The sequence below is a fragment of the Amblyraja radiata genome, chromosome 1 (genome assembly GCF_010909765.2).
Source record: "Amblyraja radiata isolate CabotCenter1 chromosome 1, sAmbRad1.1.pri, whole genome shotgun sequence".
NCBI classification, from domain to species: Eukaryota; Metazoa; Chordata; class Chondrichthyes; order Rajiformes; family Rajidae; genus Amblyraja; species Amblyraja radiata.
The window spans coordinates 154,200,525-154,224,124 of NC_045956.1; the positions used below are offsets into that span (position 1 = coordinate 154,200,525).

Genomic DNA, 23,600 nt, shown 5'->3' on the forward strand with positions numbered 1-23,600 from the left:
TAAGCACATAGAATGTACGTAACAGTTACGTCAGAGCTCGGGACGTCTCTTCGCGGCTCGTAACGCTAACGGCAGGTACTCGGGAAACGCGGTAAGCTCGTGAAGACTCATGAAGATTTTTTAACATGTTGAAAAATGTCCACGAGAGCCCCGAGTACCTACGAGCGGCTATTACCGTAATTCTCCGAGTTCGAATCAGAGTAAACTCGGGAGAACTCTTGAATTAGCTTGTACTGTGGGACAGCCCCTTCATTCTGGACACAGCACCCGAAAAATGGTAATTCATAATATACATTCCCTTCAATGGAATCACCAACAATGGAAGAGAGGAGGTTTGCTTTATTTTACTTATTATAGCTTTAATTATGTTCAGAGACTGAAATGTGATTTTAACTAAAAGTATTAAGTGATGTTTCAATTAATAGGTTGTTTTTTCCAAACTGTTTCTAAATGCCTCTACCCATCACTATCATTTACAAATAATGGAAAAGATCTTCGGACAGAGCAAAGCACAAGAGCAGTTCATGCTACACTGGTCACAACTCATCCCCTGTGTGAGCTCATGCAAATAGTGTAATAACAAAGACAACAGGCACCCACACAAGCCAAGCTCAATGATAGCTAAATCCAGTGAATGGTGCCCAGTTCGATAGCATAAAACATGTTCTCCAATTTAATAATAATGGCTGAATAAATGCCTTGAACAACTAAACCGGCAGTACCTATGACATAACATACTGATAATCCTTTAACAGGAGACATGGCCGCCTGGATGAACTAAAACACAATGTAATACAATGCTTGGAACAAAGCATGTAGAAATAAATAAGTACAAAGTGAAATCCAGGAAGAGATTTCATTCTAAGGTTTAGAAACTGCCATATGAAAAAAAAGTTAGCAGGGAATTAACACTTTTGATATGATGTAATCTTGAAATCCTAGAAGTTCAGCCAATGTTACCTTGGTATCAAATATCCTAGTCATGATCACACAGCACAGGCCCTTCAGACAAGCTTGCCCATGCCGACCAAGGTGCCCATCTATTCTAGTCTCACATATCCACATTTGGCCCACATCTCTCTGAACCTTTCCTATCCATGTACCTGTCCAATTTGTTGAAGACATTTAGTTTATTGTGCAGAATGTACATTAAAACTTCAGAATAAAAAACTTCCAAAGTCAAAATAAACTCACCAGAAATACCAAATGCATGCAAAAAACATAAAATCACATTTGAACTGAAATCACTATTAGACAAACCTGTCAATAAATAAAGGCAACGTGATCACTATGATTGGCATACAAGACTTCTGGACAAACTGGTATTGACGAGAATTCAAACGGAGTTTGAATACGCAGAGTTTGGAGGGAAGACCCAACGTGAAAGGAGAATCAGGAATGAGGTTCTCAATGGAGAGGATTGGGAATGGGGCTTTCTTACCTTAAACCAGACAACAAAGAGCAGAAATAAAAATCTGAAAATCTGCAGATGCTGGTAATCGTAAATAGAAATAAATTCAAGGCAGAAAATGCTGCATGTTGCACATACACAGATATTTTACAAAACTAGGTATTCGATTGCGTGCATTTATCGGTGAATTTATTACTACATTTTTAACTCATTATTTTCAAACTACTTAAGGCTTTGTAAAGGTGAAAGTTTTCAGCCTCAGAGATTTTGTTTTCATTAGGAAAGTGCGTCAGAGATGCTCATTCAAGTACAACATCTCGAATTGCAATTGTAGAGTGGGGGGAGATTGACTTGACAGGGGTTTACAGCAATGCGGCCACAAACATTTGTGGATCTAGATCAATTTGGATTCCACTGTTCTATTGGGTGATCACTAATGTTCTTCTTTTAAAGGATACTCCCTGCATTTCAAGACTTGCTCGACAGTAGCTTGGCAAAATAGGGAGTGACATTGACTCCATGGCTTTTGCTTTGCTGGTTCCTGTCCTCTCCACACTCAGTTGAGGTATCAGCCTATCATATGGTTCAATGGTGGTGTTCTGGCAGCCAGATGATGCTTTATTCAGTGATGGTTCATTATATCTTTTCTATTTGACCCACTGTTACAAGCCAAAGGGGCAGTTCCTGACAACATGAGTTATTTAAAGATGATATAGATCACAATTCTGGTGAACTCAGATGGACAAAAAAAAAATATAAGAGTGTCATGCTATCACTTGAAATGTAATGGGCAGACTTAGAAACATAGATAGAAACATAGAAAATAGGTGCAGGAGGAGGCCATTCGGCCCTTCGAGCCAGCACCGCAATTCATTGTGATCATGGCTGATCGTCCCCCATCAATAACCCGTGCCTGCCTTCTCCCCATATCCCTTAAAGCCTAGAGCTTTATCTAACTCTCTCTTAACTTGCTGAAACAACAGGGAGTCACAAGCTATGTGTTTTTCTCCAGAGATGCTGCCTGACCTGCTGGGTTACTCCAGCAATTTGTGTTTAATTTTGCTGAAACAACTATCCAGGGATTGGCAAGTGCTGCGTATACTTCCAATATTTGTGGTGGTTCATTATCCATGAACAACGTTGTCTTCATAGCCTAGTCCGAGGTGTACTGCAACTAGAAATGGCAGACTGAACAATACCTCCTGGTCAAACTCATTCAATGACTCATCTGTTTACAATACCATTAAAAACTAACCTCAAATCCTTCGTTAACAGGCTAACACTTTATCTTCTGAATGTTGCTAACCATCACGCCATTCCTTGTACCTTGTATCTTCCGAACAGTCCTCCAGGGACTAAACTGGAAGTTGGACAATTTTATACTGGACATTTTTTACATTTCTCAAGTCAATTAACCTACAAACCTGTATGTCTTTGGAGTGTGGGAGGAAACCGAAGATCTCGGAGAAAATCCACGCAGATCACGGGAAGAACGTACAAACTACATACAGACAGCACTCGTAGTCAAGATCGAACCCGGTTCTCTTACATTTTGCAGTAAATCAGCAACTCTACCACTGCGCCACCGTGACCACCTTACAAAAATTAGTTGGCCATATTACAAAAATCATCCATAACCACGTGTATTCCCTTTAATGCCAGTTTTCTGTATCTTTGTCATCCTGCAGCACTATTCATTATATCTCGGCTCAGAATTTATTACAGTCAAAAAGCAATTTCCTTTTAAGTTATAAAGGTTTAGTTCATGCTTCTTTCAAATGGCACAAGCCATTCACAAAACTCTCTTCAGGACCGAACAAAGTAGGGGGTTGGGGGGGGGTGGAAAACAATGAACAGTGATAATAGACAATAGACAATAGGTGCAGGAGTAGGCCATACGGCCCTTTGAGCCAGCTCCGCCATTCAATGTGATCATGGCTGATCATCCACAATCAGTACCCCGTTCCTGCCTTCTCCCCATATCTCCTGACTCCGCTATCTTTAAGAGCTCTATCTAGCTCTCTTGAAAGCATCCAGAGAACGAGCCACCACTGCCCTCTGAGGCAGAGAATTCCACACACTCACAACTCTCTGTGTGAAACAGTTTTTCCTCATCTCGGTTCTAAATGACTTACCACTTATTCTTAAACTATGGCCCCTGGTTCTGAACTCCCCCAACATTGGGAACATGTTTCCTGCCACACTCCAAATTAATAATATTATATGTTTCAATAAGATTCCCTCTCATCCTTCTAAATTCCAGAGTATACAAGCTCAGCCGCTCCAATCTATCAACATATGATAGTTCCCATCCCGGGAATTAACCTTGTGAACCTACGCTGCACTCCCTCAATAGCAAGAATGTCCTTCCTCAAGGTTGGAGACCAAAACTGCACACAATATTCCAGGTGTGGTCTTACTAGGGCCCTGTACAACTGCAGGAGGACCTCTTTGCTCCTATACTCAACTCCTCTTGTTGTGAAGGCCAACATGCCATTCGCTTTCTTCACTGCCTGCAGTACCTGTATGCTTACTTTCAGTGACTGATGAACAAGGACCCCCAGATTCTGTTGTACTTCCCCTTTTCCCAATTTGACACCATTTAGATAATAATCTGCCTTCCATTTAGATAATAATCTGCCTTTTGCCACCAAAGTGGATAACCTCACATTTATCCACATTAAACTCCATCTGCCATGCATCTGCCCACTCACACAACCTGTCCAAGTCACCCTGCATCCTCATAGCATCCTCCTCACAGTTCACACTGCCACCCTGCTCTGTGTCATCTGCAAATTTGCTAGTGTTACTTTTAATCCCTTCATCCAAATCATTAATTATATATTGCAAAATGCTGCGGTCCCAGCACCAAGCCTTGTGGTACCCCACTAGTCACTGCCTGCCATTCTGAAAGGGACTCGTTAATTCCTACCCTTTGTTTCCTGTCTGCCAACCAATTTTCTGTCCATGTCAGCACCCCACCCCCAATACCATGTGCTCTAATGTTGCCCACTAATCTGTGGGACCTTATCAAATGCTTTCTGAACGTCTAGGTACACTACATCCACTGGCTCTCCATTGTCCATTATCCTGGTTACATCCTCAAAAAATTCCAGAAGATTTGTCAAGCATGATTTCCCCTTTGTAAATCCATGCTGACTCGGACCGATCCTGCTACTGCTATCCCAAATGTGCCGCTATTTCATCCTTTATTATTGACTCCAGCATGTTCCCTTATCAAATCCGGTTCATTGCACAACACTGCGTTCTCCCTGGTAGGCTCCAGTACAAGCTGCTCTAAGAATCTATCACGGAGGCACTCCACAAACTCCCTTGCTTGGGGTCCAGTTCGAACCTGATTTTTCCAGTCTACCTGCATGTTGAAATCTCCCATAACTATGATTGTTGGATCTGTAAGGTAGCAGCCCTACAAGCTACATCACTGTGCCACTGTCATTCTTTTACTTCATGTCACCATACTGCGTCATATTACACATTAAACACGTTTTGTCTGCCAACCGAAATAAAATGAAAAATCAAGAGATTGATTTAATTTCTTTTCATTATAATATTGTAACATTTATTATAACATTATAATAAAGGTGAATTCTAACTTACGAAATAAAGAAACCAATAATTAAAAACTCATTACCATGGCATTCAAATATTTGTAAAAATAACATTATACAGATACTAAGAAACTGTCAAAGATGATGATCTAGAATAATTCTTGTCACAGATGCGAATAAATCATCACCTCACCTCTGAATGCCACTAAAATATGTTACTTCCCAAAAGGTTTGAATCTTTGAAACTTGCACAATGTGAAAGCACATTATGTGTTACCCATCCACTGACACAATCCCTCGCCCAGGCAACTGTCAGCAACAATATCAATTGGTTCAGTTTTCATGTCATATTTGAATCCAATATAATTTTTCATGCACACATCCATGCTACCATGAGACTGCCTATTTTTGTTTCCATAAGAACATCTGGTTCTGCCTCTGCCAGAATTCGACTGCCATTGAAACCTTCAACCTTTTCATTTCCAAGCTCAGCTCAGCTGAAGAATGAGCAGTCTGAAGAAGGGTTTCGACCCGAAACGGAGTCTGAAGAAGGGTTTTGACCCGAAACTTTGCCTATTTCCTTCGCTCCATAGATGCTGCCCACCCGCTGAATTTCTCCAGCATTTTTGTCTACCTTCAGCTCATCTGTTATTTTCTTTATCCACTTGTTCATTTATCTCACTTGACCATGCAAATCCACTTTTGTCAGACCATCCTTGTCCCACCTATTTCATCCTTGTCCCACCTTGTCCCACAAAACCAATAGTTTTGGCTATCCAAAAATGAGCTGTTCGCATGCTAACTCACATCAAGTCATGTTTGCTGAGCTACAGACAGGCAGGTTAAGCAACACCATTTAAAAAAACTCCGCTTTTTGATTAAAATCCATGGTCTCAGCAATTCTGATTGCTCCCATGCATTTACCAGCACTCCTCTAATCCAGGCCTTTTCATTGACCTCAAGTTTAATAGCTCCACTACTTCCTTTCTCGTTAAACCTCCTGCAAAGCCACTTAAGAGTTCATTTTATATAAGGTGCTCTATAAATGGAAGTAGTTGACACTGTAAACAGAATGCACCAGAAAAATAATGGGTAAAACATATCTTCCATAAGGGCAGCCTCATGTAATATTAATAATTTACATTAAACGACAAAATATTTTTAACAAACATTTGCAACAGAACTTGAATCACTACTATAACTTGCATTTATAGAACACAACTAAAATATTACGTTGGCCAAAATTGAAATAGAGTTATAGTATTTTACACATAGAATCATGCACTACAATGGGACTGCAATTCCTGAGGGGAACCGCATGAATATATTGCAACTTCTTCGTATTTGCCACACTAATCTCTGATAAGTTGTCAGGCCTGAAATAAATTCTCTCCATGGCAGATGCAGAGAGGCCATACAAATGGCTACAAAAAGGCAAGTGTCCATTTTGATTTACTCTGTTGAACTTCTTTAATGTTGCTGGTGTTGAACTCATCCAGGTAAGAGCATTTCATCACACTCACTTAAACCTTTAAACACACAAGCCTAGTTGTGTCAGAAGGTGGGTCACTCACTACATAACACCCAGCATCTCCCCTGCTTTTGAAGCCACATTAGGGTGTGTGAGACGTACACATGAGAGTGATAACCATGGTAAGGAAGCTTGTCGAGCCTGATACTATGTGCTTTCAAGCTTTTGTATCTTTTGCCTGACCGGAGAGGGGAGAAGAGAGGATGACTGGAGTATGAATGATCCTTGATTATGTAGATTACTTTCCTGAACAGTGGGAAGTGTAAACAGAGTCACTGTTCTGCATGATGGTCCGGGCTGTGTACACAATTTCTTGTGGTGTGAGGCAGAGCAGTTCCTATACCAAGCTGTGATTTATCCAGATAGAATGCTTTCTCAGTGGCAACTGCAGAAATCATTGGGAACATGCTGAATGGAGTAATTGGGAACATGCTGAATTTCCATAGTCTTCTGAGAAAGCAGAGGTGTTGATGCTTTCCTGACCATTTATCAATATGGTTAGACCAGGACAAATTGTTGTTGTTGTTTACACTCAGGAACCAGAAGCACTCGACCCTTTCTACCTGCGAAGTTGTGGCGATACTGACACCAATTATCAAATTGCCATCTTGAAATGTACTTCCATTTAGAAATCTTTGTACTTTAAAACCAGGAAGTTTCTACATTAAGCATATATCTTCAAACACTTAAACAAAACACAAATATGGCCACTCATTTATATAGATGTTTCATGCATCATAAAGCAGCACAAGTGAAGGAACCAGGAAAACGACAACTACAAGCCACAGTGGCAATAGAAATTTATGCATAATGTCCTGTACCAATCAGTTCTGAAGGGGGGTTCCGGACAAAACATCGCCTATCCATGGACATTATTGCCATAGAGGGAGTGCAGAGAAGGTTCACCAGACTGATTCCTGGGATGTCAGGACTGTTGTGCAAACAGGTCCCAGTCGGTGCGATCAAAGCAGTCCTGGAGTTGTAGGGTGGCGTCCTCGGGCCATATTTTGACCATCCTTATTGCAGGTTTGGTCTTGCGGATGAGGGGTTTGTATGCAGGCAGTAGAAACAGTGAGAGGTGATCGGATTGTCCCAGGGATGGGCAGGGGAGAGCTCTGTAAGCGTCCTTGATGTTGGTGTACACTTTATCCAGCGTGTTTGAGCCCCTGATAGGGCACTGCACATGCTGGTGGAATTTGCGGAGTGCAGCTCGTAGGTCGACCTGATTAAAGTCCCCTGCAACAATTAAGGCACCGTCGGGGTGAGCATCCTGCTGCTTACTGATGGCCGAGTGCAGCTGTGCTAGCACTAGGTTAGCATTAGCCTGTGGTGGGATGTATATGGCCATGATGATAACCACAGTAAACTCCCGAGGCACGTAAAACGGCCTACATTTAAGCAGTAGGTATTCCAGGTCTGGGGAACAGTAGCTCTCTACTGCAGTGTGGTTGGTGCGCCAGTCATTGTTGATGTAGATGCAGAGCCCGCCACCCTTGCTCTTACCGGAGTCCTTTGTTCTATCAGCACGATGCAGTGACCGGTTGGTTAGGTCCACAGCCCCATCGGGAACCAGCGCGCTGAGCCAGGTCTCTGTGAAGATCAGCACACAGCAGTCTTTCAGGGATCGCTGGGTGTTGATCCAGAGCCTTACCTCATCCAGCTTGTTGGTGAGTGACCGGACATTCGCGAGAAAGACGCTTGGGAGCGATGGTCTTTGTGGAGCCCTCCATAGCCTGTCCTGCACCCCCGCTCACTTTCCACGTTTCTGCTTTCGCTCCCGGCGCTTGCTCCGTCTCCTACCCTCCGGAGTGGTGATCCAGGGGGCTGTTCTGCCCAGCTCCATCGGGATTTTGTTGAGGGTGCTGTAGTACTCACAAGCCAGTTTCTCGCAGCCACGTCCGATATTGAGCAGTTCCGTGCTGCTCCATGTGCGACCCGTCGGGATTACGATGCGGGTCCTGGATTTCCTCGTCCTGGAGATGAGTTTCTTACTATGGTTTCTGGGGTTACTGGGGTTTCTAGGGGTTCTCGGGGTTCTGAGGTTTTTAAATACCTTATTTTCACAGCCGCGTTCGGTACCGGGCTGCTCCGAATTGACTCGGACTTGGGAGCGGAAAGCCGCTGAGTCTGAACGATCCGCCATCTTCAGGAAACCTCATTGTCATTGTACAGTATAGAGACAACGAAATGCAGTTAGCATCTCCCTGGAAGAGCGACATAGAATATGATTTCAATAAATAAATCTATTTACATGCATACAGTCCTAGTGTTTTTCCTGTGGGAGGAGTGTCCGGGAGGGGGTTGATTGGCAATCAGCGAGGTACATTGTTGAGTAGTGTGACAGCCGCAGGGAAGAAGCTGTTCCTGGACCTGCTGGTCCGGCAACGGAGAGACCTGTAGCGCCTCCCGGATGGTAGGAGGGTAAACAGTCCATGGTTGGGGTGAGAGCAGTCCTTCGCAGACAACGCTTTCTTTGGACAGACTCAATGGAGGGGAGCGAGGAACCGGTGATGCGTTGGGCTATTTTCACCACCCTCTGCAGTGCTTTCCGGTCGAAGACAGAGCAGTTGCCATACCATACTGTGATACAGTTGGTAAGGATGCTCTCGATGGTGCAGTGGTAGAAGTTCACCAGAATCTGAGGAGACAGATGAACCTTCTTCAGTCTCCTCAGGAAGAAGAGACGCTGGTGAGCCTTCTTGACCAGAGTTGAGGTATTGTGGGTCCAAGAGAGGTCATCGGAGATGTTGACCCCCAGGAACCTGAAGCTGGAAACACGTTCCACCTCCGCCCCGTTGATGTGGATGGGGGTGTGCGTGCCGCCCCTAGACTTCCTGAAGTCTACAATGAGCTCCTTGGTCTTCTTGGAGTTAAGGGCCAGGTTGTTGTCAGCGCACCATGCTGCTAGGAGCTGGACCTCCTCCCTATAGGCCGACTCATCGTTGTTGCTGATGAGGCCAATCACCGTTGTATCATCTGCATACTTGATGATGGTGTTAGTACCATGTACAGGTGTGCAGTCGTAGGTGAAGAGGGAGTAGAGGAGGGGGCTCAGCACACCGCCCTGTGGAATGCCGGTGTTCAGGGTGAGGGTTGAAGAGGTGTGCTTGTCTAACCTAACAGACTGGGGTCTGATGGTTAGAAAGTCCAGTATCCAGTTGCAGATGGAGGGGTCGATGCCCAGGTCACCGAGTTTGGTGATCAGTTTAGAGGGTATAATGGTGTTGAATGCTGAGCTGTAATCGATGAACAGCATTCTTACGTAAGTGTCTCTGTTGTCGAGGTGGGAGAGGGCGGAGTGAATGCTGTTGAGATGGCATCCTCCGTACTCCTGTTCTTGCGGTAGGCAAACTGATAGGGATCCAATGTGGGGGGTAGGCAGCCTTTGAGGTGTGCCAGGACCAGCCTCTCGAAGCACTTGGTGATGATGGGAGTAAGTGCAACTGGGCGGAAGTTGTTGAGGCTTGCCGCAGTGGAGTGTTTTGGCACCGGCACGATGGAGGTGGTTTTAAGGCACGTGGGGACAACTGCTTGGGCAAGTGACAGGTTGAAGATGTCAGTCCAGACGTCTGTCAGCTGCGCAGCACAGGCCCTGAGGACACGCCCGGGGATGCCGTCAGGGCCAGCAGCCTTACGTGCATTAGTCCTACTCAGTGCCACGTACACGTCATAGGGGGTGAGTGTGAGGGGTTGGTGATCAGCAGGGAGCACAGCCTTGATGGCTGTCTCTAGATTGTCCCTGTCGAAGCGGCCATAGAAGTGATTAAGCTCCTCAAGGAAGGAGGTGTTGCTGGATGTGGGGGTGGTGTTGGTGGGTCTATTGTCCGTGATGGCCTGGATGCCTTGCCACATGCGTCGGGGGTCGGAGTTGTTGTTGAAGTGCTCCTCAATCCTGAGCTTATGGCAGTGCTTGGCCTTCTTGATGCCCCTCTTCAGGTTAGCCCTGGATGAACTGTAGGCTCGAGCATCGCCTGCTGTGTCCCGTGCTTTCAGCAGTAGCCTGACCTCGCTGTTCATCCATGGCTTCTGATTCGGGAATATGGTCACCCGTTTGAGGGAGGTGACACTATTGATGGTGGAGTTTACAAAGTCCAGAATAGAGGATGTGTAGGAATCAATGTCCGTGTGGGAGTCAAGGGTGGCCTGGGCTGCAAACGCCTTCCAGTCAGTGTTTCCAAAACACTGCTGAAGTGTGGAGTCCGCTTATCTGACCAGACTTTAACTGTCCTCACAGTGGGTTTAACCCGTCTGATGAGTGGGGAGTACTTCGGGAGCAGGAACAATGAGGTGATCAGACTGACCAAGGTGGGGGAGGGGAACGGCTTTGTAAGCTTCAGCCATGTTAGTGTAGTCTTTGTCCAGTGTCTTGTCTACTCTAGTGGCGAAGGAGACATGTTGGTGGAATTTGGGGAGTACAGTCTTCAGGTTAGAGTGATTGAAGTCACCCGCAACAATGAAGGCTGCCTCGGGGTTGTGAGTCTGTTGTTTGCTAATGGCAGTATGCAGCTCTTTCATTGCAAGCTTGGCATTAGCATCAGGAGGGATATAGGCTGCAGTCACAACAGTGGAGGTAAACTCTCTGGGCAGATAGAACGGTCTGCATCTAACCAAGAGGAACTCAAGGTTAGCTGAGCAGTGACTCTCGATGATGGTGGAGTCCGTGCACCATGCTTTATTTACATAAATGCACAGACCCCCACCTCTGGTCTTACCGGAGTCCGTTGTCCTGTCCGCTCGGAGTAAATGATGCCCCGTTAGCTGGATGGCGCTATCAGGAACGTCGATGTTGAGCCAAGTTTCCGTGAAGATCAGGATGTTGCAGTCTTTGATCCAGTTGTGGGAGGTGATCCTTAGCCGGAGTCCGTCCATTTTGTTTGCCAGTGAGCGCACGTTGGCGAGGAAAAGGCTAGGAATCGCTAGCCTGTGTGGGGCTAGCTCTAACCTGGCCTTTAACCCACCTCTGCGTCCCCGGCGGTGCTTTCATACGCGTCGCCGTCTGTTGGTGCTTCCGGTCGGCCGAGCTGGCTTGGTGCACGCTGGTGTTCTGCCGCTCCGTTGCTCCGCGCCTCCGTGGCTCCGGTGACGGTCTCCAGCCCCGCGGCTCCGCTGGCGGTCTCCAGCCCCGCGGCTCCGCTGGCGGTCTCCAGCCCCGCGGCTCCGCTGGTGGTCTCCAGCCCTGCGGCTTCGCTGGCGTTCTCCAGCCCCGCGGCTCTGCTGGCGTTCTGCTGCCCCGCGGCTCTGCTGACGGTCTCCAGCCCCGCGGCTCTGCTGACGGTCTCCAGCCCCGCGACTCCGGTGGCGTTCTCCAGCCCCGCGGCTCTGCTGGCGTTCTGCTGCCCCGCGGCTCCGCTGCTGGTCTCCAGCCCCGCGGCTCTGCTGACGGTCTCCAGCCCCGCGACTCCGGTGGCGTTCTCCAGCCCCGCGGCTCTGCTGGCGTTCTGCTGCCCCGCGGCTCCGCTGCCGGTCTCCAGCCCCGCGGCTCCGCTGGTGGTCTCCAGCCCTGCGGCTTCGCTGGCGTTCTCCAGCCCCGCGGCTCTGCTGGCGTTCTGCTGCCCCGCGGCTCCGCTGCCGGTCTCCAGCCCCGCGGCTCCGGTGCTCCGTTGCTCTGACGAGCTCAGGAGCGAGACGGAGATCGCCCAGAAAGTTGTTGCAGCCGCAGGAACCGAAGTCCAGAAGTTCCTGTCGGCTGTACGAAAGGGATACAAGACTGCTCCGTGTGAGCAGCCTTGAGACAGGTAGGGGAATTGTCGCTATTTCTCCAATTCTTGTGCCCGCGCCGCCGCCATCTGCCCATTCTCTCAACCTGTCCAAGTCACCCTGCAACCTCCTAACATCCTCTTCACAGCTCACACTGCCACCCAGCTTTGTGTCATCCGCAAACTTGCTAGTGTTGCTCCTAATTCCCTCTTCCAAATCATTAATATATGGTAAGCAGTTGCGGCCCCAACACCGAGCCTTGCGGCACTCCACTTGCCACTGCCTGCCATTCTGAAAAGGACCCGTTCACTCCTACTCTTTGCTTCCTGTCTGCCAACCAATTTTCTATCCATGTCAACACCCTACCCCCAATACCATGTGATCAAATTTTAGTCACCAGTCTCCCGTGCGGGACCTTATCAAAGGCTTTCTGAAAGTCTAGATACACTACATCCACTGGCTCCCCCTTCATCCATTTTACTTGTCACATCCTCAAAAAATTCCAGAAGATTAGTCAAGCATGATTTTCCTTTCATAAATCCATGTTGACTTGGACTAATCCTTTTACCTATCCAAATGCCCCATTATTACCTTTTTAATAATTGACTCCAGCATCTTTCCCACCACCGAAGTCAGGCTAACTGGTCTGTAATTCCCCGTTTACACTCTCGCTCCTTTCTTGAAAAGTGGGACAAAATTAGCTATCCTCCAATCCACAGGAACAGATCCTGAATCTATTGAACATTGGAAAATGATCACCAATGCGTCCACTATTTCTAGAGTGACCTCCCTGAGGACCCTGGGAAGCAGACCAAGCGGCCCAGGGGATTTATCATCCTTAAGCCCCAATTTGGAATTTTTCTGCCTGAGAAATGTATGAGGCAGATACTCTCACAACATTCAAGCACCTGGACAAGCATTTTAATTGCCACGATCTAGTGGCAAATTGCCATAGACCCTGCTCTATATAAATATTGTATACTGCATTAAAGGGAACTTGATGGACAGCATAGACATGACTTGCAAAGGGCCCGTTTCTGTGTTGTATGAATTTTTGAAGCTAGAAAAGCTTCTTTGCAGCCATTTTACTAAAATTGTTTGGACTGTTTTTTTTTCTCATTTGAAATAAGAGTTTAATGACTACAAGTTTTGGAAGAAATATATTTCCAGTCATACTCGGTACACACGGCATTGTTTCTGACATAACAAGTCAGAAAGCAGAAAACTCACATTCTGGGAGTGATATTTTCAGCTCTATGTACTGTTATTTTAAACTGTAAAGTCAATAACCCAATGTATCTGTCTACATGACAGCTGCACAACTCCAGCAACTCAGGCTCAATCGTGACATTGGCTGCTGTGTATGTGGAGTTTGAGCCAGTGTATATCTCGCATGAGTTTGCCCCGAGGTTCTCCAAGATCCTCCCACATCCGAAAGGACATGCTGAGAGTTTAATTGGCTCATGTAAATTGCCAGTTGTGTAAGTGAACTGGCATAGACACGATGGCTGAATGGTCTGCTTCTGTATTGTAAGGAAATATGATATAATAAATATGATATATTTAATGACAAATTATAAATTTGTCAGTCACATCCATGCAGATTTGTCATTCTCAAAATACCTATGATTAGCCTCACGGACCATCATTGACGTTGGAATTAAACTTTCATGACAAAACCAAAAGGAAGAACTCAACCAAACAATATTGATAAATTCATTATTTGTCACAGCGATGAAAAATCTATACCAGGTTAACATTTTTTAATTTTCAGGTACCAATATTTAATAAAATATTTTCTATTTTCAGCACGCTTCTACTTATACTTCAAATGAAAATCAGAAATGAATCGATCAGTGTTGCAAGTATCTTTCAAAATAATTTGTTTTACATTTTCGCCAGCAGCATACCACTCTGCATAAAAAAGTGAAATAAGCAGCACGCCACCAGCCTGCATTAAAGATTGACAATTGATATTTTAGTCATCCAACACCAAATGTCTAGACAGAGACACACACAAATACAGAGGGAGAAAATGTTTGATGATTCTTACTGGAGCATCAAAAGGCAGAGTGCATGTTAACAGCTGAGGTCTGTAGAGTTCCCATGCCTTTACAGGGTCGGGGTAACATTCATGAGGATCGTGGACAAGTGCCTCCCCTACATACCCATAATCTATCTGCTGGATATTCTGCCAAAGGGGTAAACAAATGGTGGAGGAAGAGGAACAGAACAAAAGGGAAAAAAAAGCAAAATACAATTAATGCTCAAATCATATTTGGTAGTCAGAACCATTTGAATAAAAATGAAATGTATAAATGGATTAACAAAATAAATGTAAAAATCTATTTCAACTGATCCATTTATGGCACTTTTTACAAATAAAATGTCAACACTCATCTGATTACAAATTAATACAGCAGTAACATTTTACAAATAACTACAAAGAACATAAACAATGAAAGTAAAATATTATATACTCAAAGTAGACACGAGGAACTGCTGATGCTGGTTTACAAATTCACATTACAAATATAAACAAATTTATATTATCACATTGAAGACCAAGTATTAATGCGGAATTATTAAAGTGTTAATTTTAATTCATGCAATTTCAGTTCTTGTTTTAAGTTTCTGTAAATTTTAAGTAAGTTTATTGGCCAAGTATTCACATACAAGGAATTTGCCTTGGTGCTCCGCCCACAAGTAACAACATGGCATACAGTGACAGTTACGAATGACTCAGAAAACACTAAACATTAATAATAATAAAACATTAATGATAAAGCACCACTGATCAAGCATGTGAACCAACAAAATACCAGATCAAAAGGAGGCTACAGATTTTTGGCTGTTGAGTAGAGCAACTACTCGTGGATAAAAACTGTTTTTATGTCTGGCTGTGGAAGCTTTGACAATCCAGAGTCGCCTTCCAGAGGGAAGTGATTCAAAGAGTTTGTGGCCAGGGTTAGAGGGGTCAGAGATGATCTGGCCCGCTCGCTTCCTGCCCCTTGCAGTGTACAGTTCATCAATGGATGGAAGGTTGCAGCCAATAACCTTCTCTGCTGTTTGAACGATTCGCTGCAGCCTCCAGGTGTCGTGCTTGGTGGCTGAGCCAAACCAGACCATGATGGAGAAGGTGAGTACAGACTGTACGATGGCCGTGTAGAATTGCACCATCATTACCTGTGGCAGATTGTGCTTCCTCAGCTGCCGTTGGAAGTACATCCTCTGTTGTGCCTTTTTGACTGTGGAGTCGATGGTAGTCCCCCACTTAAGGTGCTTGGAGATGATGGTTCCCAGGAACTTAAAAGACTCCACAGATGTGACTGTGGTGTTGTTGATGGGGATTGGGGTGAGGGGAGGGGGAGTTGTCCTAAAGTCTACAATCAATTCCACTATCTTATGAGCAATGAGCTCCAGGTTGTTGCGACAACACCAGGACACCAGCTGTGACACTGCCTTGCGGTGCTCCTATGCTGAGTGTTTGCGGGTCTGAGATGTGCTTTCCTAGCCTCACATGCTGCTTCCTGTCTGTCAGGAAGCTGGAGGTCCACCGACAGAGGGGTTCAGGCACAGTCAACTCGGAAAGTTTGGAGTGTAGTAGCTCTGGCACAATGGTGTTAAATGCAGGGCTAAATTCAACAAACAGGATCCTCGCATAGGTCCCCTTGCGGTCTAGGTGCTGTAGGATGAAGTGCATCCCAGGTAGACTGCATCATCCACAGATCTATTGGCCCGATATTCAAACTGCAGAGGGTCCAGCAGGGGTTTTTTGTGATATTTTTCAGCTTGGCCAGGACAAGCCTTCCGTGTGTCTTCATGACTACAGAGGTCAGTGCGACAGGCCTGTAGTCATTAAGACAAGTAATCCTTGCCTTTTTGGGTACAGGGACAATAGTGGAGACTTTGAAGCAGGCAGGGACAGTACATGTTTGCAGGGACTGGTTAAAAATGTCTGGAAAGACCGGTGCCAGCTGTTTGACACAGAACTTAAGAGTAGAGGGAGAAACAATGTTGTCAGGTGCTGGAGATTTCCGGCTTTTTTTGTCATCTGAAAAGCCTCTTAAGACGAAGAATTGTGATCTTTAACCAATCCCACTACGTCAATTTTCAAACTATAAAGTCATCTCTTTGCGCACCTTAAAATTAAAATATTTAGCTCAGACAATGTGGAAATTTACTCGCTGAGAATAGTATTAACTGTTTTATGTAGTTAAATCCTGGTATGGGGGTTTACGCCATAGCTTTTTAATCAGAAATATGGATGCTATAAACTAAATATGAGCTTTCAGATAATTTAATCAACTAATTCACCAAAGTTGCCCCAACTTGCAGTCTTATGAAATTACTTTAACTTCTGTTGCTGACATGAACAGGAATTGGTCTCCCAAGTGTCAGTAAAAGTTACAATGTACTTGGTAGCATGCCCGGTTAAACTTAGCTCCTTATCATTTACATTGTCTGCTGGCACATTAGCTAAAGATCCAGATCACACTTCAAGCATTCGATGGCACTACCAACAACCTTGTATCAAAATAATAGCCATTTGAGTCTAAATTCATTTCAATGAACTTATGAACAATATAAACATCATACTTGGCAACATATTATTGCATCAGTTTAAGACTTTTGCAGGACCTGTTGATGGTGGTGCAATAAGAAGTGATTTGAAATTTTAACTGAACATTCTATCACCAACTAGGGAGCAGTCCTGACCTATCATCTACCTCGATGGAGACACTCGGACTTTACTTTGCACTAAACGTTATTCCCTTTATCCCGAGTCTAAACACTGAAGACTCCTCGATTGTAATCTGTGTGGTCTTTCTGCTGGCTGAATAGCATGCAATTCTGCCCAAAAAGCAAGAAATTGCAGAATTGTTGATGTAGCCCAGTCCATCACAGACCCCAGAATTCCCACCAGTGACATCATCTACAATTTACGCAGCCAACATAATCAAAGACAAAGGTACAGAAGCTTGAACGTGCGCACCACCAGACTAAGGAAAGCTCCCACAGAGCCGCTCGCAGCAGAAGCTCCTGCAGGGGCGTGGGCCGCTGCCATATCCCGGCAAGCGGCAGGTTGGGCTTGTCTGGTGAAAAAACGGGGATCCCTCTTGGAGTGGGTCCGAGGCTCGTGTCCGACCCACTCCCAAGAAAACTAGGAAACGGAGGGTGGATTGAGTCAGTGATGGTGGCAGATGCTGGACAAAGTGCCGGTTCAGAGAACCGGGGCTCTTACTTTCCCCACCCTCAAGGTCGGCTGCAGGATTACCCCTGGGTTATGAAGGCTGAAGGCCGGGCAAGGAGAGAGACGGCAGTTCGCTAGCGAACCGGATGGAGGCGACGGCAGCAATGAGCCATTATGACCAGCTACAGCTGGGACTTTGAAATTGGTGCAAAAACCCCAGCAATTCTTGCATGTGGACTCAGTAAACTGTTTTTATACATTTGGTACTTAATCAGGCATTGTGCAAATCAAAGTCAAAGTATCCTTTATTGTCATTCAGACTTTTCAGTCTGAACGAGATTACGAACCTTGCAGTCATAACATAGAATAAAATAACAAAACACACAATGAACACAGTTTAACATCCACCACAGTGAGTCTACCAGACACCTCCTCACTGTGATGGAAGGCAAAAGTCTTTAAGTCCTTCCCTCCTTGTTCTCCCTCTGCATTGAGGCGATCCAGGCTTTTGATGTTGGGACCCCGCCGGGTGATGGTATGTCCCACGGCCGAATCCGATTTCTGCGAACGGGCCGGTTCAAACTCTGCGGCCCGGGGCGGACGAAGTTGCCACCCTCCAGTCCAGTGGACGAAGCTGTTGTTGCGGGAGCTCCGGAGAACCGGTCACCAACCTGGGACCTGTGAGCTACCGATGATGTCGTCCACTGGGCCCGCAGCCGAGTCCACTGGGACCGCGGCCGAGCCTCCGAGGCTCGAAGCCGGGTCGCCGCCACCGCAAAGCCACCACAGCCCCGAAGTCGGCCATCCTCGCGTTGGTAAGTCCTGGCTCTGCCTCCGGAGCCTCGAGGGGTCGGTCTCAGTTGGAGGCCACCAGCTCCGCGATTAGGCCTCAGCGCAGACGGAGACGGGGGATACGACAAGAAACGGTTGCATTCCCCCCGAAGGAAGAGACTAAAAACAAGTTTCTCCCACACCCACACTCATACTCAACTGAAATAAACTCAATAAACTAAAACTAAACTAAAACAACAGGACAAAAGAAAACAAATGTATAGCAATATTCTTATTGATCTGTATGTAAAAAAAGAAATTCAATGCACCTTGGTACACATGATAATAAAAGAATCATTGAGCTTCTTCATCTCTGTTATTAGGCTAAATGGTGTTTCCATATGCTTGGGTACTGTTCGATTCACCTCTCCTCTATTGAAGACTCTACAATGCTGCGAGCTATACAGTGCCCTCCATAATATTTGGGACAAAGCCCCATCATTTATTTATTTGTCTCTGTACTTCACAATTTGAGATTTGTAATAGAAAAAATCACATGCGCTTAAAGTGTGCATTGTCAGATTTTTATACATTTTTATACATTTTGGTTACGCTATGTAGCAGTGTTTATACATAGTCCCCCCATTTCAGGGCACCATAATGTTTGGGACACAGCAATGTGATGTGAATGAAAGTAGTCATGTTTAGTATTTTGTTGCATATCCTTTGCATGCAATGTCTGCTTGAAGTCACCAGTTGCTGGGTGTCTTCTCTGGTGATGCTCTGCTAGGCCTGTATTGGAGCCATCTTTAGCTTATGCATTTTGGGGGGGGCTAGTCCCCTTCAGTTTTCTCTTCAGTATATAAAAGACATGTTCAATTGGGTTCAGATCGGGTGATTGACTTGGCCACTCAAGAATTAACCATTTTTTAGCATTGAAAAACTCCTTTGTTGCTTTAGCAGTATGTTTGGGATCATTGTCTTGCAGTAGAATGAACCACCGGCCAATGGGTTTTGAGGCATTTGTTTGAACTTGAGCAGATAGGATGTGTCTATACACTTCAGAATTCATTATGCTACTACCATCAGCAGTTGTTTCATCAATGAAGATAAATGGGCCAGTACCTTCAGCAGCCATACATGCCCAGGCCATAACACCCTCACCACCTTGTTTCACAGATGAGGTGGTATGCTTTCGATCTTGGGCAGTTCCTTCTCTCCTCCATACTTTGCTCTTGCTATCACTCTGATTTCAATTAATCTTTATCTCATCTGTCCACAAGACCTTTTTCCTGAACTGTGGTTGCTCTTTTAAGTGATTCCTAGCAAACTGTAACTTGACCATCCTATTTTTGTGGCTAACCAGTGGTTTGCATCTTGCAGTGTAGCCTCTGTATTTCTGTTCATGAAGTCTTCTGCGGACAGTGGTCATTGACAAATCCACACCTGACTCCTGAAGCGTTTCTGATCTGTCGGACAGGTGCTTTAGATTTTTCTTTATTATACAGAGAATTCTTCTGTCATCAGCTGTGGAGGTCTTCCTGGGCCTGCCAGTCCTGTTGTGATTAGTAAGCTCACCAGTGCTCTCTTTCTTCTTAATGATATTGCAAGCAGTTGATTTTCGTAAGCCTAAGGTTTGGCTGATGTCTCTAACAGTTTTATTCTTGTTTCTCAGTCTCATAATGTAGGTATGTTACAAAACTTACCTTCAGCGGTGCTGCAGTCCTGTCACTGACCATGTGCGCAACTTTGGCGCCTTTGGGGGGGGGGGGGGGGGGGGGGTGGTGCGGGATTAAAATTCCTTTTTCTCCTGCCTGTCCGAGATATATTTTCTCGGGCTACTACCTGATGCTGAAAAATCGTTCCGACTGCCGTTCTCGGAAGTTTTTATTTTAAAAACCGCTGGACAATTTAATCGCTGTAGTAAAATAAAAATCTACTTCTAACACCGTCAACGCCGACAACGGGACGGATCTCATGTAGCGGACAAAACATAAGGTAAGTCGTTTATTTTACATATAAACTTGCTTTTTAGGATTACTTTAATCAAAATTTCATTGGCGAAAATGTGATTAAGGCCCTATACGAACTGGCAGCATTTTTCCTGCAGATATGGGGTTTAAATTCACCGCAACCGCAACGTTCCAAACGATCGCGTTCCACAAAATCTCACTCGCAAGATGATTTAAATGGCCATTAATTTACAGGAATTCAACACTAAATTCATTCCATTTGGCCTATAAATTCATGACAATGAGATTTAAAAATCATGTTATATTGTGAATTATTGTGTGACTGTTATTTGGACACAGGCTATTTAAAAATTGTAATCTTTTCTTCAGAAATGGATAGATGTTTAGATCTAGTAATTGAATTTTGTGATTAGCTACAATTAGGTAATTAACTAATTATATGCTTTAATTTCAGGTCATCCAAGTAAGATTGTTTCATATTTGTTTCAGAATGCTTCAATCTACAATAACTGAAAATTCCATTCAGTTCTCTTAATTTTTAAGAAAGTTATGGGCTTTTGACTGTCCTCGATCACAGCTTTTGAGTTAAGTCAATGGAAAAGCAATAGGGAACAAGATGCTAATTTCCGAGTATGAAAATGGCCATAACTTCTTTAATACTTAAGATATGAAAGTGAATTAGGTGTCAAATTAAACTTCTTCTTATGCTTTATCTGATGGGATAAATTGCAGACTTGATTTTTTAAATCTCAAAATTTTGTAACATTGCTACATAATGGTTTCAACTTTAGTGCTCATGTTGGTAAACAGCAATAAAAGTTTCCAAAGGTGATGGAAAGACTGGAAGAAAGACTAGGTGCTGAGAACTCTCTTATATCTGCATAAAGGAGGCAATTAAACACACCTAAGCAATTACAAACACCTGTGAAGACATGTGTCCCAAACATTATGGTGCATTGAAATGGGGGGACTATGTTTCAACACTGCTGTAATTTCTACATGGTGAAACAAAAATGTATAAAAATGGCCTTTAATAAAATCTGACAAAGTGCACTTTAGCCACATGTGATTTTTTTTCTATTACAAAATTTCAAATTGTGGAATACAGAGGCAAATAAATAAATGATGGGTCTTTGTCCCAAACATTATGGGAACGGTTTATTGCACTCTGTATCTTTCCCTTTGATCCATTTATTGTACTTCAGTTTGACTTGATTGTGTTTAAGCAAGGTGTAGGAGGATCTGTTTGGATAGCATGCAAAACAAAGCTTTTCACTGCACCTCGGTACACGTGACAATAATAAACCTAATCCTGCAGTTCTTTATGTTCACCTGAAAAAGAAAGCTGTATGGAGACCACTGACACTGTAACCGCCTGCCTATGATATCCAAAAAAGCATCATTATTTTGTGCTGAGAAACTAAACATATGAATTGAGGAGTTACTGAGTAAAAACTCCAAAGTTAAATGGAAATACCGGGAATGGTGATATATTTACGCCAGTTAACTAATAGATGTTTCAGGAATTTTAGTTCTTTACTATTGTAAATTAGTACTGCTTGAGAATAGGAATAACATCTTGATATTTGTACTGCTGTTCATTTTTTTCCCTCAATAAACAAAAATCACAGTTATAGAGACGATGGCTTGAAATCAATATTAAAACTGCAAATGCCATGATTCTGAAATACACTATACAGTCCTGGTGATACCATAGCACCCTCTACTGGCTAACTGTTAACACTGCAGTAATGCAATGGCCTCTCCAACAAAGAAAAGTAACTCCGCATCAATTTGCGCAATTAATGTTGAAATATTACTGCCATTAAAGTAGATAGCCAATGAAATACTAAATGAAATACCACTGCCTCCAACAGATTATTTGACATTTACATTTTGGCTCCAACCCTTTGCAAGACAGCGAACATTTCACGGATCATATTAAAATGGACAGTATACCAGGGGCTACCAATGACACTGCACCATTGTCACTTCACGCCTCAGCAGACATGTTACATAGATACATTGACAATAGGTACAGGGGTAGGCCATTCAGCCCTTCGAGCCAGCATTGATCTTCATCAATGTGATCATGGCTGATCATCCACAATCAGTACCCCGTTCCTGCCTTCACCCCATACCCCTTGATTCCGCTAGCCCTAAGAGCTCTATCTACCTCTATTTTGAATGCATCCAGTGAATCATCCTCTACTGCCATCTGAGGCAGAGAATTCCACAAATTCACAACTGTGTGAAAACATTTTTCTTCATCTAAGTTCTAAATGGCCTAGCCCTTGTTCTTAAACTGTGGCCCCTGGTTCTGGACTCCCCCATTATTGGGAACATTTTTCCTGCATCTAGCTTGTCCAATCCTTTTATAATTTAATACATTTGTATAAGATATCCTCTCATCCTTCTAAATTCCAGTGAATACAGGCCCAGTCTTTCCAATCTTTCCTCATATGACAGTCCCGCCATCCCAGGGATTAACCTCGTGAACCTACGCTGCACTGCCTCAATAGCAAGGATGTCCTTCCTCAAATTAGGAGACCAAAACTGCACACAATACTGCAGCTGTGGTCTCACCAGGACCCTGCACAACTGCAGAAGGACCTCTTTACTCCTATACTTAAATCCTCACGTTATGAAGGCCAACATGACATTAGCTTTCTTCACTACCTGCTGTGCCTGCATGTTTATTTTCAGTGACTGGTGTACAAGGACGTCCAGGTCTCGTTGAACTTCCCTTTTTCCTAATCTGGCGCCATTGAGATAATAATCTGCCTCCTTCTTCTTGCCGCCAAAGTGGATAACCTCACATTTATCCACATTATACTGCACATGCCACGCATCTGCCCACTCACTCAACCTGTCCAAGTCACCATGCAACCTCCTTGCGTCCTCTTCGTAGTTCACACTGACACCCAGCTTTGTGTCATCTGCATATTTGCTAGTGTTACTTTTAATCCCATCATAAATCATTAATATATATTGTAAATCGTTGCTGTCCTAGCACCAAGCCTTGCAGCACTCCACTCGCCACTGCCTGCCATTCTGAAAGGGACCCGTTTATACCTACTCATTGTTTCCAGTCTGCCAACCAATTCTCTATCCATGTCAATACCCCACCCCAATACCATGTGCTCAAATTTTGCCCACTAATCTCCTGTGTGGGACCTTATCAAAGGCTTTCTGAAAATCCAGATGCGCTACAACCACTGGCTCACCTTCATCCATTTACTTGTCACATCCTCAAAATATTCCAGAAGATTAGTCAAGCAGGATTTCCCCTTCATAAATCCATGCTGACTTGGACTAATCGTTTTACTGCTATCCAAATGCGCCGTTATTACTTCTTTAATAATTGACTCCAGCATCTTCCCCACCTTTCTTGAAAAGTGGGATAACATTAGCTACCCTCCAATCCACAGGAACTGACCCTGAATCTATAGAA

General features: G+C 44.4%; 1 protein-coding gene across 4 annotated transcripts in view; it reads right to left on the reverse strand.

The window, feature by feature from the left end:
* The window catches only part of wdr7 (WD repeat domain 7), a 561,078-nt gene that overhangs the window by 483,117 nt on the left and 54,361 nt on the right, over window positions 1-23,600 (reverse strand). For 2 of the 4 annotated variants that reach the window (XM_033033110.1, XM_033033103.1), the window contains one exon: window positions 14,262-14,399. The exons of the other annotated variants lie outside the window; for them this stretch is intronic. In XM_033033110.1, the coding sequence (XP_032889001.1) occupies window positions 14,262-14,399 (138 nt within the window). The remainder of the gene's footprint in view (window positions 1-14,261; window positions 14,400-23,600) is intronic. 4 annotated transcript variants of the gene reach the window in all.